Source organism: Trichomycterus rosablanca, chromosome 5, assembly GCF_030014385.1.
Source record: "Trichomycterus rosablanca isolate fTriRos1 chromosome 5, fTriRos1.hap1, whole genome shotgun sequence".
In the NCBI taxonomy this organism is placed as follows: Eukaryota; Metazoa; Chordata; class Actinopteri; order Siluriformes; family Trichomycteridae; genus Trichomycterus; species Trichomycterus rosablanca.
In genome coordinates this window covers 24649712-24663640 of record NC_085992.1, presented here as the reverse complement: position 1 = coordinate 24663640, position 13929 = coordinate 24649712, and the positions used below count along the sequence as shown (strand labels likewise).

The following is a 13929-nucleotide window of genomic DNA, read 5'->3' as shown; positions in this document are numbered from 1 at the left end:
ATAGCCTTGTGAACTGATGAACCTTGTGTAATGAGTAACTACCGTTCCTGTCATGAATGTAACCAAAGTGTAAAACAAACAAACAAACATAGACTATCAAGTCTGTGTAGGCACCCAGCTGGCTGATAGACTGATAGACACCTGAGGCACATATAAAGAAAAAAGATCAAATTTGGCCAATTGCAGAGGTGGAAAGAGTACTAAAATATTGTACTCAAGTACAAGTACTATTACTTTAATGATTTTTTACTTAAGTACAAGTAAAGTTACTAGTCTAAAAATGTACTCAAGTAAAAAGTAACTCGTTTAAAATGTACTCGTAAACGTTACTTAGTTACTTTTTTAACCGGAGGGTGTGTCTCTTCTGTGTAATGCAAACAGGACAATTGGATATAAATCTCACAATAGTTGTTTTTAATTAAAATATAATAGAAAAAAAACATGTTGATACAACATTTAAAACATTTAGGGATGTGTCATGTGTCATTTTAGTCCCATAAAACTTTTTCAAACTGTATAACCACTAGTGATGTGTCGTAGAATGATTCGATTCTATTGAACGGCCCTTTAAAATGAAACAAAGGAACCGAGTCGCGCTTCTGGGAGTCGTTTTATATATATATACGGCTCTTTAAAAGGAACCGAGCCAAAAGATCCGACTCTCCATCGCAGAATTCACTGCAGCAGTTTCCCAGACGCGATTTTTTTTTAGCGTTTTTATTTACTCAGTAACGGGTGTTATTTAAAATGTAGCGAATTACAATTCTTAATATAAAACATACTTAAGTAAAAGTAAAAATACAGGCTGTAAAATCTACTTTAAAAAGTACAAGTACACAAAAAAACTACTCAATTACAGTAACGCGAGTAAATGTAACTCGTTACTTTCCACCTCTGGCCAATTGCATTGTGAAGAAGGATCGAATGATCATATGAGAATCAAGTCATGAGTGATGCCCTGGCTACATTCTGATTGGCTGATGGTGACGCGTAAATCACCGCACAGTACCGCACACAGAGCGATGGCGCTCTAACATCTTTATTTCTAACAGCCGCTCGTTTTATTATACAGCCTGTGTGTATCAAAGGCGGTAGCTTGCTCACTGTACAGCTCGATCTCTCCTCAGTCCCTGTGGGATCTGGGATTGTTGGAAGGTGGATGTGGACGTGGCTGGAAGCAAATTCAGGCAGGCAGAAGACAACAGGGTGCGGTTCTTCTGTAAACGCGCATCATCATCGCCTTTATGGAAATGACAAGCAGCCCGAAGCTTTCTGTTCTCTCAGAGATCTACACAGCGGTAAGTCTCTGTCTTGCCCTGTCGGGGGAGCCAGACACATTCAGACTGCTATTTAAGCCCGACCTCGACACAAGGCTTTCGCTTTTTTATTATAGACAGATCAGTGAGGTGAGAGATCAGTCGGACTCATGTTTTTTCCTCAATTTCTTTTCTAAAATCTGTATCCCTTCAGAGCAACCATGGTGAGAGCAAGACGCGCATCTGATCTGATCTGTGTTGTTCCTGATCAGGCTGTTTACGTTCACTCAGATCACTGTGTTTATCTATTGTTCCTACAGAGCTCGGGATCCAGGAACACTTCCCTGCGTTGCTCCATGTCTTCATCAGCGGATTTCTCCGATGAGGACGATTACAGTAGCAGATCGGGCTGTGTGTCGCCGGCACCGGGAGACACGCTTCCGTGGAATTTACCCCGACACGAGCGCTCCAAGCGCAAGATCCACGGTGGATCAGTACTGGATCCGGCTGAAAGAGCTGTGCTCAGGATCGCCGGTAAGATCCACAGCCTTGTGCTGTTTCTAATACACATTTCACAACGTGCATGCTGATTACATTCAGGATATAGGCCTGCCTGAGGGGTTGTAACACACCGCTGTGTGTCTGTCAGGGGCTCTATTGTTGGCGTGTGCCATGCTGATGTTCAATCACAGCTGTTCATTACTGACAGATAGAGGCTGGTTCAAATGGGGTAAATTCAGTTAAATCAGGGCACATCTTCAGAGCTCCTTCAAAAATCACTAGAGTTGGGCTTTCGAATACTTTGTATCGAATCTCAGCTCTGCCTTTCCGACTGGGTTGGGCGGCAGCATGAACAACGATCGGCTGTTGTTAAGGTTTAGAGGGTAAGAAAGTCGGATCATAGGTCCTCATAACTGGTGCGACTGCGGCCCCTGCTGGCTGACTGATGGCGCCTGCACAGGGCTGAGGAATAATGCCGATGGGGGTGTGGCCCTCCATACACAGTGCCCGTCAAGGGTATGAACTTGACTCGTGCAGGTGAAAAATGCAGTCTGTACTGACTGTACGTGCCGGAGGGGGCGTATGTCAGTTGAGAGGCGTCAAATTGTATATTCATTACACGTGTTTCGAGCTGTTTTTAATTTACATGTAATATGTTCATATAATTTACATGTGATATCCTGGATTTTTTATTTTTATAAGCTATAAGCTATACTGATTAAAAGTAAAACCAAAGAGTCAGAAATGTCAGTTTTCATGTAATGAATTAAAAATATGACCGCTTACCTCTTGATGAGTTGACATGAAATTAAATAATGACATGAACTAGTGTACTGCACATCTTGTCTATATATATATATATATATATATATATATATATATATATATATATATATATATAAAAGACCTTTTCTCGTCCAGATCGCTTTTGAGAAGGACTAGAAGTTTATGACTCGTGTTTGTAAACCCAATTTCCAATGACAGCGACACAGAGTTCCATAAGTTTTCCACAAACATTATTTATTTTAACTTTCTTCTTAAATTGGCTTATCCATTAATCCAAGTTTCTTATAAAAACAAAATAAAAACTCAATATGTTCGCAATTGGCGTATAACAAACAAAACTACGGTAAAAAATCTATTGCTCCGCGTCCTCTTTCTTTCCGTATATTTGATATATATTTTCCGTATATAGAGCCAATACAATTCTGCCCTCTTAAGGGCTAACCAAATAGGACTAATGAATAACAGCATACATTGATTACCAGGAAAAATTATCAATAGTTAAAATACCAAGTCTCCACTTCAAATAAGTATTATTTAACCAAACAGGAAATATTTATGACAATAAACATAGAAAATTACAATTAGTGCAATATTGCTTTTACAATATATATAAAAAGGTTCAGAGGTTCAGCCTTATCTTATCTTATCATATCATAGTTGTTTGCGTTTGGACCCGGAAATGGTCCGAACGTCACGTGTGACGTCAGACTTAACAAGCCCATAGAGCAGTGGTTCTCAAACTGTGGTACGCGTACCACTGGTGGTACGTGAAGCAGCACGAGGTGGTACGCCAGATAATCTCGGAAAAGTAATTACATGCACCGAAAAAAAAAATTAATAATAATAAATAAAAAAATAACAAAATGTGTAAATTACTAATACAATTCTTATAATTCTGTTTAAATAAAATCAGTTTAATTAAAACAAATCGTATTCAAACTAATGTGTTATTTAAAACATTCGGGGCTACGCAGACACCGTACTTCATTACGTCTATACTTCACGTTCGCGGTTTCCATCTGGACATTTCCGAAACGTATCAGTAAAGTTAAAGTTATCAGTAAAGTTATCAGTAGATCTCTCGCTTTTATCAGATCAGATCTGCGTTTGAAGCTCACTGATCTCGTTCCTGGCTGCTCCGCTAAACAGACGCATCCCACTCACTCACATGCCGATTCTATTGAACGGATCTTTGAAATGAACGAAAGGAGCCGAATCTTTTATTTCTGCACAATTCTTATCGGCTGTAATCCACCCATTCAGCTTCCATCAGTAAAGGGGAATTAATCGTAAATCGTAATAAAGGCTGTGTATTGTCGATATTCAAATCCGAAACACTTTCAGTATTGCGGAGAGCGAGACACACACACACACACACACAGAGAGAGAGAGAGAGAGAGAGAGAGAGAGAGAGAGAGAGAGAGAGCTGGTAGTATAATTACAAATAATTGAGAAATAAACTATAAACTTGTTTAATTCTGTTATCTGATTATTTCAATGTGCTTATGTTTTAAAGCAGAAACAAACACAGTCACATCTCTGTACAAGAGAGGATTTTTCTGAAACTTAATGAAATGCAACCACAGTCTGCCTCTTCCCTATAGTGTTTTTGCCTTTTGAAATTAATCTTTCTTATTTAAGTGATGTTTGAATTAGCCCTACATTTAATGCAAATTTGATGTTAATATCGAGGGTGTCTTACCTAGTTTACCTAGTAGCGTGAAGTCACTTTTTGAACGGCTCTTTGAAAGGAACCGAGCCAAAAGATCCAGCTCCCGTCAAGAAGCCATAATTCCCATCACTAATATACATATATATATATACACACACACCTAATTAATGTGAGCCTTATGTGGTTCTGTGATGAGAATCATAGGTGGTACCTGGAAGTTTCGGTTTGATAATGGGTGGTACTCGGTCTAAAAAGTTTGAGAACCAGTGCCATAGAGGATGACTAGATTAAGGGAGAAAAAGTGGGGGGGAAAAAGTGGGAAAAATAGAAAAAAAAACTAAACTAAAAATCACTATGCACTTCATGAAGGGATTTGTTTGATTAAAACAGATTTCCTTTATCAGTTCAGACAGAAAAATCACTAAAACAATTTATTTATTCATTTTTACAGCATGTTTTATTTTGTTGTCTGTTGCCACCTAAAAGAAGGAAAGAGAGGAACACACCCTGGACAGGGCATTTATTTATTCACACTTGCAAGTTATACTAGCTGGTCCACCTTCAGCATCTTTTGGGAGGTAGGAGAAACCCCAAATGAACACAGGAGCAGAAGCCAGGTCTCCAGGACACACATTTTTAGAAATGAAAGTACTGAAATGTGTCTGTGATGGGCCACCTGTCATTACAGTATTAAGCTCACCTGCCTTTAAATACGAGGCAGGGACGCACAAAATAAACCCACAGTCTCTACACCTCATTGAATGTTACTTTACTCCAGGTAGAGGTGCCTGCATTTAATCTCAGTTGCCCCCTCACCGAGTTGCTAGCTTCTCTATTGCTCAACCTGCTCTTTCTTCTTTAAAATCATTTAAACCTTGGTCAGGTCTGGTATTCCTCCAGCGCTGAAGGTGGTGTGATGGTCCCCTTATAAATGGGTGCTGCACATGGATCGATACTGGGTGTGGACTGTGCCAGTAGGTTGAGTGCCTGCCCTGCTATGTTTATAGGTGCCAATGATTTGTATCGAGTTCCATCTCTTATTGTTTTTTTTGGAGAACTTGGTTGTTACACGCCTGTCTATCAAGCATCTGGTTCTGATGTGACAACCGGTTTTAGCTGTGGATGTTTTTTTAATGTTATTTTGATACATTAGTTTGTTTCCATCATTTTGGCCACCCTTTTACTTTTGCCATTTATCTTTTTGGTTTGTGGCTCTTTGGCTCCAGTATTGTTACACCTTGGTTAAGCATCCTGCATTTTGGGTATATACGTATTAATTCTAGCATGTATGGGGCCTCACCTCACCTATCTTTTTGTCACTGGACTGCCTTATATATTTATACTTATATTTTTCCCTTAGGGTAAATATTTCCTACTGATTCATTATGTACTGTGTACACAAACACAGGGTGCAATAAGGTATTTAGTCCAAAATATACAAAAAAGGGTGTAAAGGGCCCTTAAGGATAATATCTCAGAAACAAAAAGGTATATTCTAGTACTTTCATTTCTGAGTTTTTGTATTTCATTTAGTTTAAATTTTAAGCCTTATATCTAGACCTGTCACAATTATACTTGAGTGACAAATCAAAGTGAAAGTACACAGTCATGACTATTTAATTACGCTGCATTTTATAATCATGTTCCACAATCTTATCTTCTCACGCACTGGCACAGGGTTTATATTGAATAACTTTAATAATATAATTAAATAACTGTGCTATCGTATTTTTAATTATTATTGTAGGTCAAGAACTGTAATTATCTTGTTTATCTCTGTTATTTCTTTATGAACAATAGCTCAGTTGTTTATTTAATATTTGAACAATATTTTATTGAATTTTGCATGTATTTCATAAAACAGATAACAACAATAGCAATACTAAAACTAGAACAGTGAAGAAGTACAACAAATAACAATACTATAACTCCTAACAACACAACACATATCAGATTCAGAATAACCTTAATGTTATAATCAAATCATCAGCTAAAATTTTACAACTGTGACAGACCTGTTAGGTGTTTAATTCTACACCTTATACTTTGTTCTGACAAAAACATTACTTTAAACAAATCAAACTCCACTTAGCATATTCAAATAAAATAATAAAAATAATTTACCAATGCTTGTATTTTAAATAATAAATAGGCCATACATCTATCAGCCATAAAACACTACTGTAACTGGCTCACTTGAAGTAGAGATCGGCATAGGGTGTGGATTACAGAAAATAAACGGCATGCATTAGGTACCAGTACCAGTCAGGTTTGTTTACAAAAGAAATTGGTTTAATACTAAAATGTGTTACTTTTTCACCAATATTACATATAAAAGAGCTGCAAGCATTTAAAGGATCAAGCTATTTGTGTTTAATGTTTCCTTTTGCAATGTTTACCTTACATATAACTATGCTTTTTAAACACCTGAATTGTTATTGTTTTTGTTTCACCTTTTGTTTACTACAATGCTAAAAACATATAAATATTGGATTTACACAAATAAGACTATTAAAAGGTTACATTCTGTTTTTTTTGTGTCAAGCTGGATTGAAACATTATAGGTGTATCACTGCTGATATCACCTTGATAAAATAATTAGTCAGTAAATGTTACATGGTTATTACCTCAGCACAATCATCTCTAGTGAAATCACAGAGATCTGACTAGCAGTAGGACCATGAAGAGGTTGGCTTCCCTTTCAAACACGTGGTGACTAGCAAGCATTCTGACACATGGCACAGTGGACACAGCTGGCACTGACAATAATACAGTCATAAATTCAACACTCTCAGTCTAGATTGTGTGGTGAAGTGTGTGTGTGATTTAAGGCCATTGTATATTCTATTGTACAGGCTTGTATACAGCACTGCTTTTATACTACTTCATGAAAAATTCAGATTTCATTTTAAAACTCAGCATACTGCTGTAATAACTAGTAGGCTTTATTAAGTATGTGCACCACAATTGATGCCATTACAATTTTGAGGCAACTTATTTATTAGGCATTAGGCCAGGTGTCAGCAATCTATGGCATGCATGCTACAGCTGGATTTGCCTGGATTTGTGAACAGGCTGTGTGCTGTGTTTGTCTGACCTCAAGTGTGCGCCGCTATTCTGAAACAAAACATCAACGTTCATTTAAGGATAATGCTGACGAAACTGTATCAATCAAATGAGCAATTTCAAGGTACATAAGCCATGCTAAAAGTTATGTTACACGTAGAACTAACAGGTTAAGTCAGTGTATTGCTATAGATGGACTGCGTTAACTGACAGAGAATACACTTACTTGGATCTCTGACCATGAGCTTGGTAAACATGCCATTTAAAAAAAAAATGGTATTAATTATTGTGTCGTTTATGTGATATTTTTGGCTATAATATCAGCCACTCTTCTGAGAAGGAGTCTCACAAGACTTTGTAGTATGTCTGTGGAAATTTGTGCCCATTTAGTCAAAAGATGTTTCAGTTCATTCCAAAGCTGTTCAGTGGTGCTGACTAGGGCTGGGTATCGATTTTCGATTCGATTTTCGATTCAATTTCGATTCAACACATTTAGGCATATTTGAGTTACATTAACAGGTTTTGTTTAAATATGTACAGATGTTCAGAGAACGAATGTGATAATTGTACAAAGAACACTCATTATTAAAAATATTTGTTTTTACATAAATAAGTAATCCACAACAAAAAACAGTAACATAATTTTTTTATTATTATTTTATATGTCTGACACGCTACAACAGTGTATGTGTAATGTAAACATACACCTGGCTGTTGCACAGCTTATGCCAAGTTCACACTACACAACTTTCTGATTTGCCGGGTCGCTGTACAGTTCACACTGCATGACTGATGGGTGATGGGGGGGGGTTTCACATCTACACCATCTATCACCAGGAGGAATCTCAGATGAGTCTGTCTGGTCTCCCAAACTACGTTTTGTCACAAAAACACACGTGAGGGGTTTAATGAAACCACGTCCTAAAATACACTCCAACAAGTAGCGAGCAATAAAAATTTGTGCGCTGATGAGCAGCGTAATATCAAAGAGAAAAAAATAAGGAATCTGAGTGGATTTGGCAACACTACCAACAGGGATTGTTCTGAAGTTGGAGGTTAATAAATATTTTGTTTTGTAGAGAACGATAACTATATTACGCCCCTGCTCCACTTGTTTACAACCTCTCCCGTGTGTTTCCCCTTGCTGTTTCCCCTCGCTGTTTCACATTGATTAAGAGCCGAGTTGCTCCCGAGCCGGCAAATCTAGCGCAGACCAGTCGCCGAAAATCAGGGCAGAAATCATGTAGTGTGAACCAGGCATTACTGGAGCTTCTGCCATGCTGAACTGATGTGCAGGTCAGATTTCGTTGCACGAAAAAACAGTGGCTGGTCACGCGAGATTAAAGAAGGTAACAGATTTCCGTGTACACCGTAAAAAGGGGCTCATTTAAAAGATCGATCTCGCGTTTATATGAATCGATATCGGATCATTCAAATAAAGATCGATTCGAATCGAAAAATAGATTTTTTAAACCCACCCCTAGTGCTGAGGTCAGGAAATTAATTTGAACCAAGCTTTTCTTCATGTCTTGATATACCTTGCTATGTGCACAGGGGCACAGTCATAGGCTGCGTCAGAAAGCGCATACTTCCATACTGAACAGTACGCGAAAGCAGTAGGTGAGAGCGAGTAGTGTATCCGAATACGTAGTATTCATTAAACAGTACGCGAAAAGTACCCGGATTACCTACTGCCTGGGCAGCCATTTTTGAAAATACAAACACAGCACACTTGCGGTCTGATAATCCATCCCATAATTTAACTGGAGCTGCAAAGGCATTCGAATCAAAGAAGAAAGATGGCGGAAAGCTGTTACTGTGGCTAAAACACTTGAATGCAAAAGTTAGAAGGGAAGTCTCAATACTTTTGTCAATTTAGTGTATATGCTAACTGTTTGTGTTATACAGCTTTGAAGTATTGGCTGGCCTGCTGAATACTTCATTATTGTAATTTTTAGGTATTATTATTTTTTTTTAATTGGCTTGTCTTACAAAAAAGGTTGCTGACCCCTGTGCTACGCAATTGTATGTAGTATGTACTGTTTGTGTAAAGCGATACAGATTCATACAAATGTAAAAAATTGCCAATGATCCAGTCAAGCCAACACCCCTCCAATTTATTGCCCAGGGAGCAGGGAATATGGAGTACTGAATATGGAGTATGGAATAGGGGGTAGGAAATAGGATATAGCTAATAAGGAGTGTAGAATATTAAATAGGGGAATAGGTAATAGGAAGTGGAGAATAGTGAAGGGGACATAGAGAATAGGGAGTATGAAATAGGAAGTGGAGAAAATAGTGTGAATTGGGAGTAGGGAATAGGTAATAAGAAATAGGATACAATGTGGAGTGGAGAATGGGAAATTTAATATGGATTAGAGAATATGGACTGAGAAAATGGTGTAGGAAACTGTGAGTGAAGAATATGGAATATAATATGAAGAGGAGGCCATGGACTAAGGGGAAGGGAGTAGGGAATAGGGAGTAGGGAATAGGGGGTAAGAAATAGGAGCTAGGTAATAAGGAGTATAGAATATAAATAGGATACGGTAATAGGGAATAGAGAATAGGGAATATGAAATAATATACGGCATGGATTGGAGAGTAGGAAATTCAATATGGATTAGAGAATATGGACTAGGGAGAAGGGTGAAGGAAACAGTGAGTGAAGAATATGGAATATAATATAAAGTGGAGACCATGGACTAGGGAGTAGGAAATAGGAGATATGTAATAATGAGTATAGAATATTAAATAGGGGAATCAGTATTAGGGAGTAGAGAATAGTGTATGGGGAAATAGAGAATAGGGAGTATGAAATAGGAAGTAAAGAGAATATTGTGAATGGGGAGTAGGGAATAGGTAATAAGAAATAGGATACGGCGTGGAGTGGAGAATAAGAAATGTAATATGGATTAGAGAATATGGACTATGGAGAAGGGTGTGGAAAATAGGGAGCAGTGAATATGCATGAGGTAGGAGGAAGCAGGGAATAGAAAATTAAGAATATCTTGCAGGGAATAGAAAATATGGAATATAGGGGGTAGGGAATAGGGAATAGGGAGTAGGGAACATCATGGTTTTTGGTGGTCTTGAGAGCCACGATGAGATTCTTCTCAGACGCTGAGGAGTCCACGCCTCTAATTGGTCACTTTGTGTGTGTGGGCGGGGAATCGGAGGGGTGTTGGCTTGAGTGGATCATTGGCACTGAGTGGAGATGAGACAGCACTAGACCGTTTTCTCCCTCTGTCGGCCCGGGAATGGCTCAATATATACCGGGACACTGTTTGCTCAACAGCGAAAGCGAGTACCTGCAAGCGTACGAGGACGTGCTAGAGAAATATAAAGGTAAATAACGGTTTAGTTTAGTGGCTTGTTATTTTTGGCGTTGTTGAGTCAGGGGCGCGTATAAGACCGCCGCTCCCAGCTAAAAATAATCCAGCAGCGTGCTGGCAGCGGTGCGCTTTCCACTTCAGCTATAACAGACATATGAAGGAATATGGTTAACACAGGACAGTCTTTAGCATAATGACTTTTAAATCATTTTTATTTCTCTAATGTAACAAGTAAGATTTAATATGTGAAGTTTAACAGATGACAGTTTCTATTAGAGACTATTAGAGTCATGGGACGAGGCGACCGTTATTTTGTAGGACGGAGCTGCTGAGAATAAATGTCATGACAAACAGGCAGGCAGATAAATAAATAAATAAATATATAAGTAAATAAATAAAATTGATATGGAGATGTATGGAATAATAGCTATATGGATTTAAATTCAAATAATGTAAATATTTACATAAAAAGATGAATACATGACAATAAATGGATTGGGTGATGGATGGACAGATTTATGAACCTTTGAATAAATGCATATATTTGTGGACAGAGATGTATGGAAAAGACATTATTTACATTAAATAGATCAATGTTTATATATTTAACGAAAAAAGAAATAACAAATCAGTAAATAGATACATAATTAGATTAAGATAAGATTCCTCTATTGATGCCTGTGAGGGAAATTCAAGTGTTCCAGCAGCTCTAGCACAGAGTAAATAAAATTGGGTTGAATTAAACAAAAAATATTGACTATATAATGGCAATTATTATTATAAACAGTATGACAAATAATAACTATAAAGGAAAACACTATATATATATACACCGTATATACATATGTGTGTTGTACGTAACGGGGGAGAAAGATATTTGAGTTATTATGTGTGTGTGTGTGGGGGGGGGGGGGCTGGTCAATGTGAGGACAGCCTGTATTCTCTGCTATTGTTATGCAGTCTGATGGCAGTGGGCACAAAAGAACGCCTGAAGCGCTCCGTCTTGCGCTTGGGTGGAATGAGCCTATGACTAAATGAACTGCTCAGCCGCCACAGTTCCTCATTGAGAGGGTGAGAGGGATTGTCCAGGATGGCTCTGATTTAGTCCTTCATTCTTCTCTCACTCACTACCTCCAGACTGTCCAGCTCCAGACCCACCACAGAGCTGGCTTTTCTCACCAGCTTATTTAGTTTATTTAGCTAGCTTAGTTAAATGATGGCTAAGTTAATGGATAGATGAATTAATTGATGCATGAATAGCCTTGAGTTAGGATGGATTGGGGTGGATGGAGGTATGGATGGATGGATGAATAGATGGATAAATGGAGGAACTGGTACATGATGGATAAATAAAAAAGAGTGTTAAATAAAAAGGTAGATTGATACATTTATGTATAAATTCTGAACAGAAGTACACTGGTTAGAGAAATAAATGGATTAATATATTTATAAAAGAAAAATGAATGGCAAATGGATATAAAGAGTCGTATACAATGAATAAGATGAATAAATTGATTTGGATAAATAACTATATTATAGAAAGATTAATATATATCTGGATAAAAAAAAACTTTTGATAGGTTTAAATGTAACAAAAATAGGAATGTCAATAAAAATCTTACATTTATGTCCAGCCAGACTTACATAAGATGGATTGTTGTAGCAAAGGGATTTTTTTATGCCTTAGAGCTCGACAGTGCCTTCACATTGTTGAGAAAAGGAGGGGCTGTTTAACTTGCTCTCAGGATATGATCTTGAAAAGATGTTGACTGTGTTATGCTTTAAGTGGATAAAAATTAAATTTCTATTAATCTGCGATTTTTTTGCTGTGTATATTTACATTGTTATTTTCTTTGTAGATTTAAAATCAGAATAGACACATGTCATGACAGAAGCTGTCACTTCTGTTAAATCAGCTCTCTTGGCCATGTGTGTAAGTGGAAACACTATTTTAGTGCCATGTGAATCATTAGAGGCTGCAGTCTGTAGGTGCTTCCCTTTATTCTCTCTCAGATGTAGCCTGTGCTAGGTCTCTGCACAGCAGAATTACCTCATCCACTTACAAGGTTTACTGGCATGACATTTGGAGATGGAGAAAGCAAAAACAAGTGTATCTGTAAGCTTCCTAAAGGTCCTGATTGCATTACCTTTATGCACACACATACCGTATATTTGTCTACAATTCTTATATGTATAATATCTATTGCAGTCTGCTAGACTAACATTGGGGTTTTTATGTATTGTGTAAAATAATCAACATGTCAGCTGGGGTAAGGCCTTTATGTGGGTGTTCGGGCTGATAGAGTCATATGGTTAGGAAAGACTTGTGTTGTCTAGGGGCGGCACGCAAGACAAAGAGTTTTATTATCTGTAGGTGTAGTGCAAATAAGGTTTGACACGGAGCTGTAAAAATTGTAAGTAATTTTTATTACAAGGACTGGCCCATTTTCTGCCTACACAGATTGTGTAGCTGGTGGACTAGCATATGTTTTTTAGCTAACACTAAAACAGAAGTACTCGAGGATTAACACAGCTAGATCAAAACTAAAATATGTAAAAACAGTATTTCCTTCCTATTTCCTTTTCCTAGACTTGACTTATTTGCTGGTAGGTTTGGTTAAATGGCAAAATGGGGATGGTCTTCGTTCATCTCCAGTTAAATTACTCAATTACATTGCAATTACATTCTCATTGCGCATGCTTGACATGACCAGACAGTATCAGACCTAGCTTATGGCATGACAATAGAAGCATGTTTTCCACTAATTCCATAGTCCTGCTCTAGTTCACTGAGCTATGCATTATCTGCAGCCTCTGAAAAGGATCATTCACAAAGTCATAAGCCTCTCTGTTTAATGGTTGTGAGAAATAGTTGCTGTTTTGTATTCTGTATGTCACAAAACACAGTTTCTGTTTCCTGCCAAGGCGTCTTGCTTGAAACTCTTTTTGTAGAATTTGTTTTAGCTGCTTTTTTTGAGAGGGTGGCATGATGGCTCTGTAAGTAGCACTGTTGCCTTACAGCAAAAACTTTGATTCCGAGGTGGAACAGTCTGGGTCCTTAATGTGTGGAGTTTGCTGTGTGGAGTTTCCCGTGTCTGCATGGGTTTCCTCCAGGTGCTCTGGCTTTCTCCCACAGTCCAAAGACTTGCAGTCAGGTTTATAGGAGCTACTAAAATTGCTGGGGATGAGTGTGTGTGTGTGTGTGAGTAAGTAAGTGTGTTTGCCCTGTGATGGACTGGCGACCTGTCCTGGTGTTTTCTACCTTTTGCCTAGTAACTTTGTACCCACTGTGACCCTGAGTAGGACAAAGCGG

General features: G+C 38.0%; 1 protein-coding gene across 9 annotated transcripts in view; it reads left to right on the top strand.

The window, feature by feature from the left end:
• dst (dystonin) overlaps positions 1–13929 on the top strand; it is a 287668-nt gene that overhangs the window by 22511 nt on the left and 251228 nt on the right. For 7 of the 9 annotated variants that reach the window (XM_062995876.1, XM_062995886.1, XM_062995883.1 and 4 more), the window contains exon 4: positions 1577–1790. In XM_062995876.1, coding sequence (XP_062851946.1) covers positions 1577–1790 — 214 coding nt within the window. Of the gene's footprint in view, positions 1–1241; positions 1299–1576; positions 1791–10502; positions 10630–13929 lie in introns of those variants that run through there. The other 2 variants (XM_062995882.1, XM_062995884.1) reach the window with 2 other exon arrangements.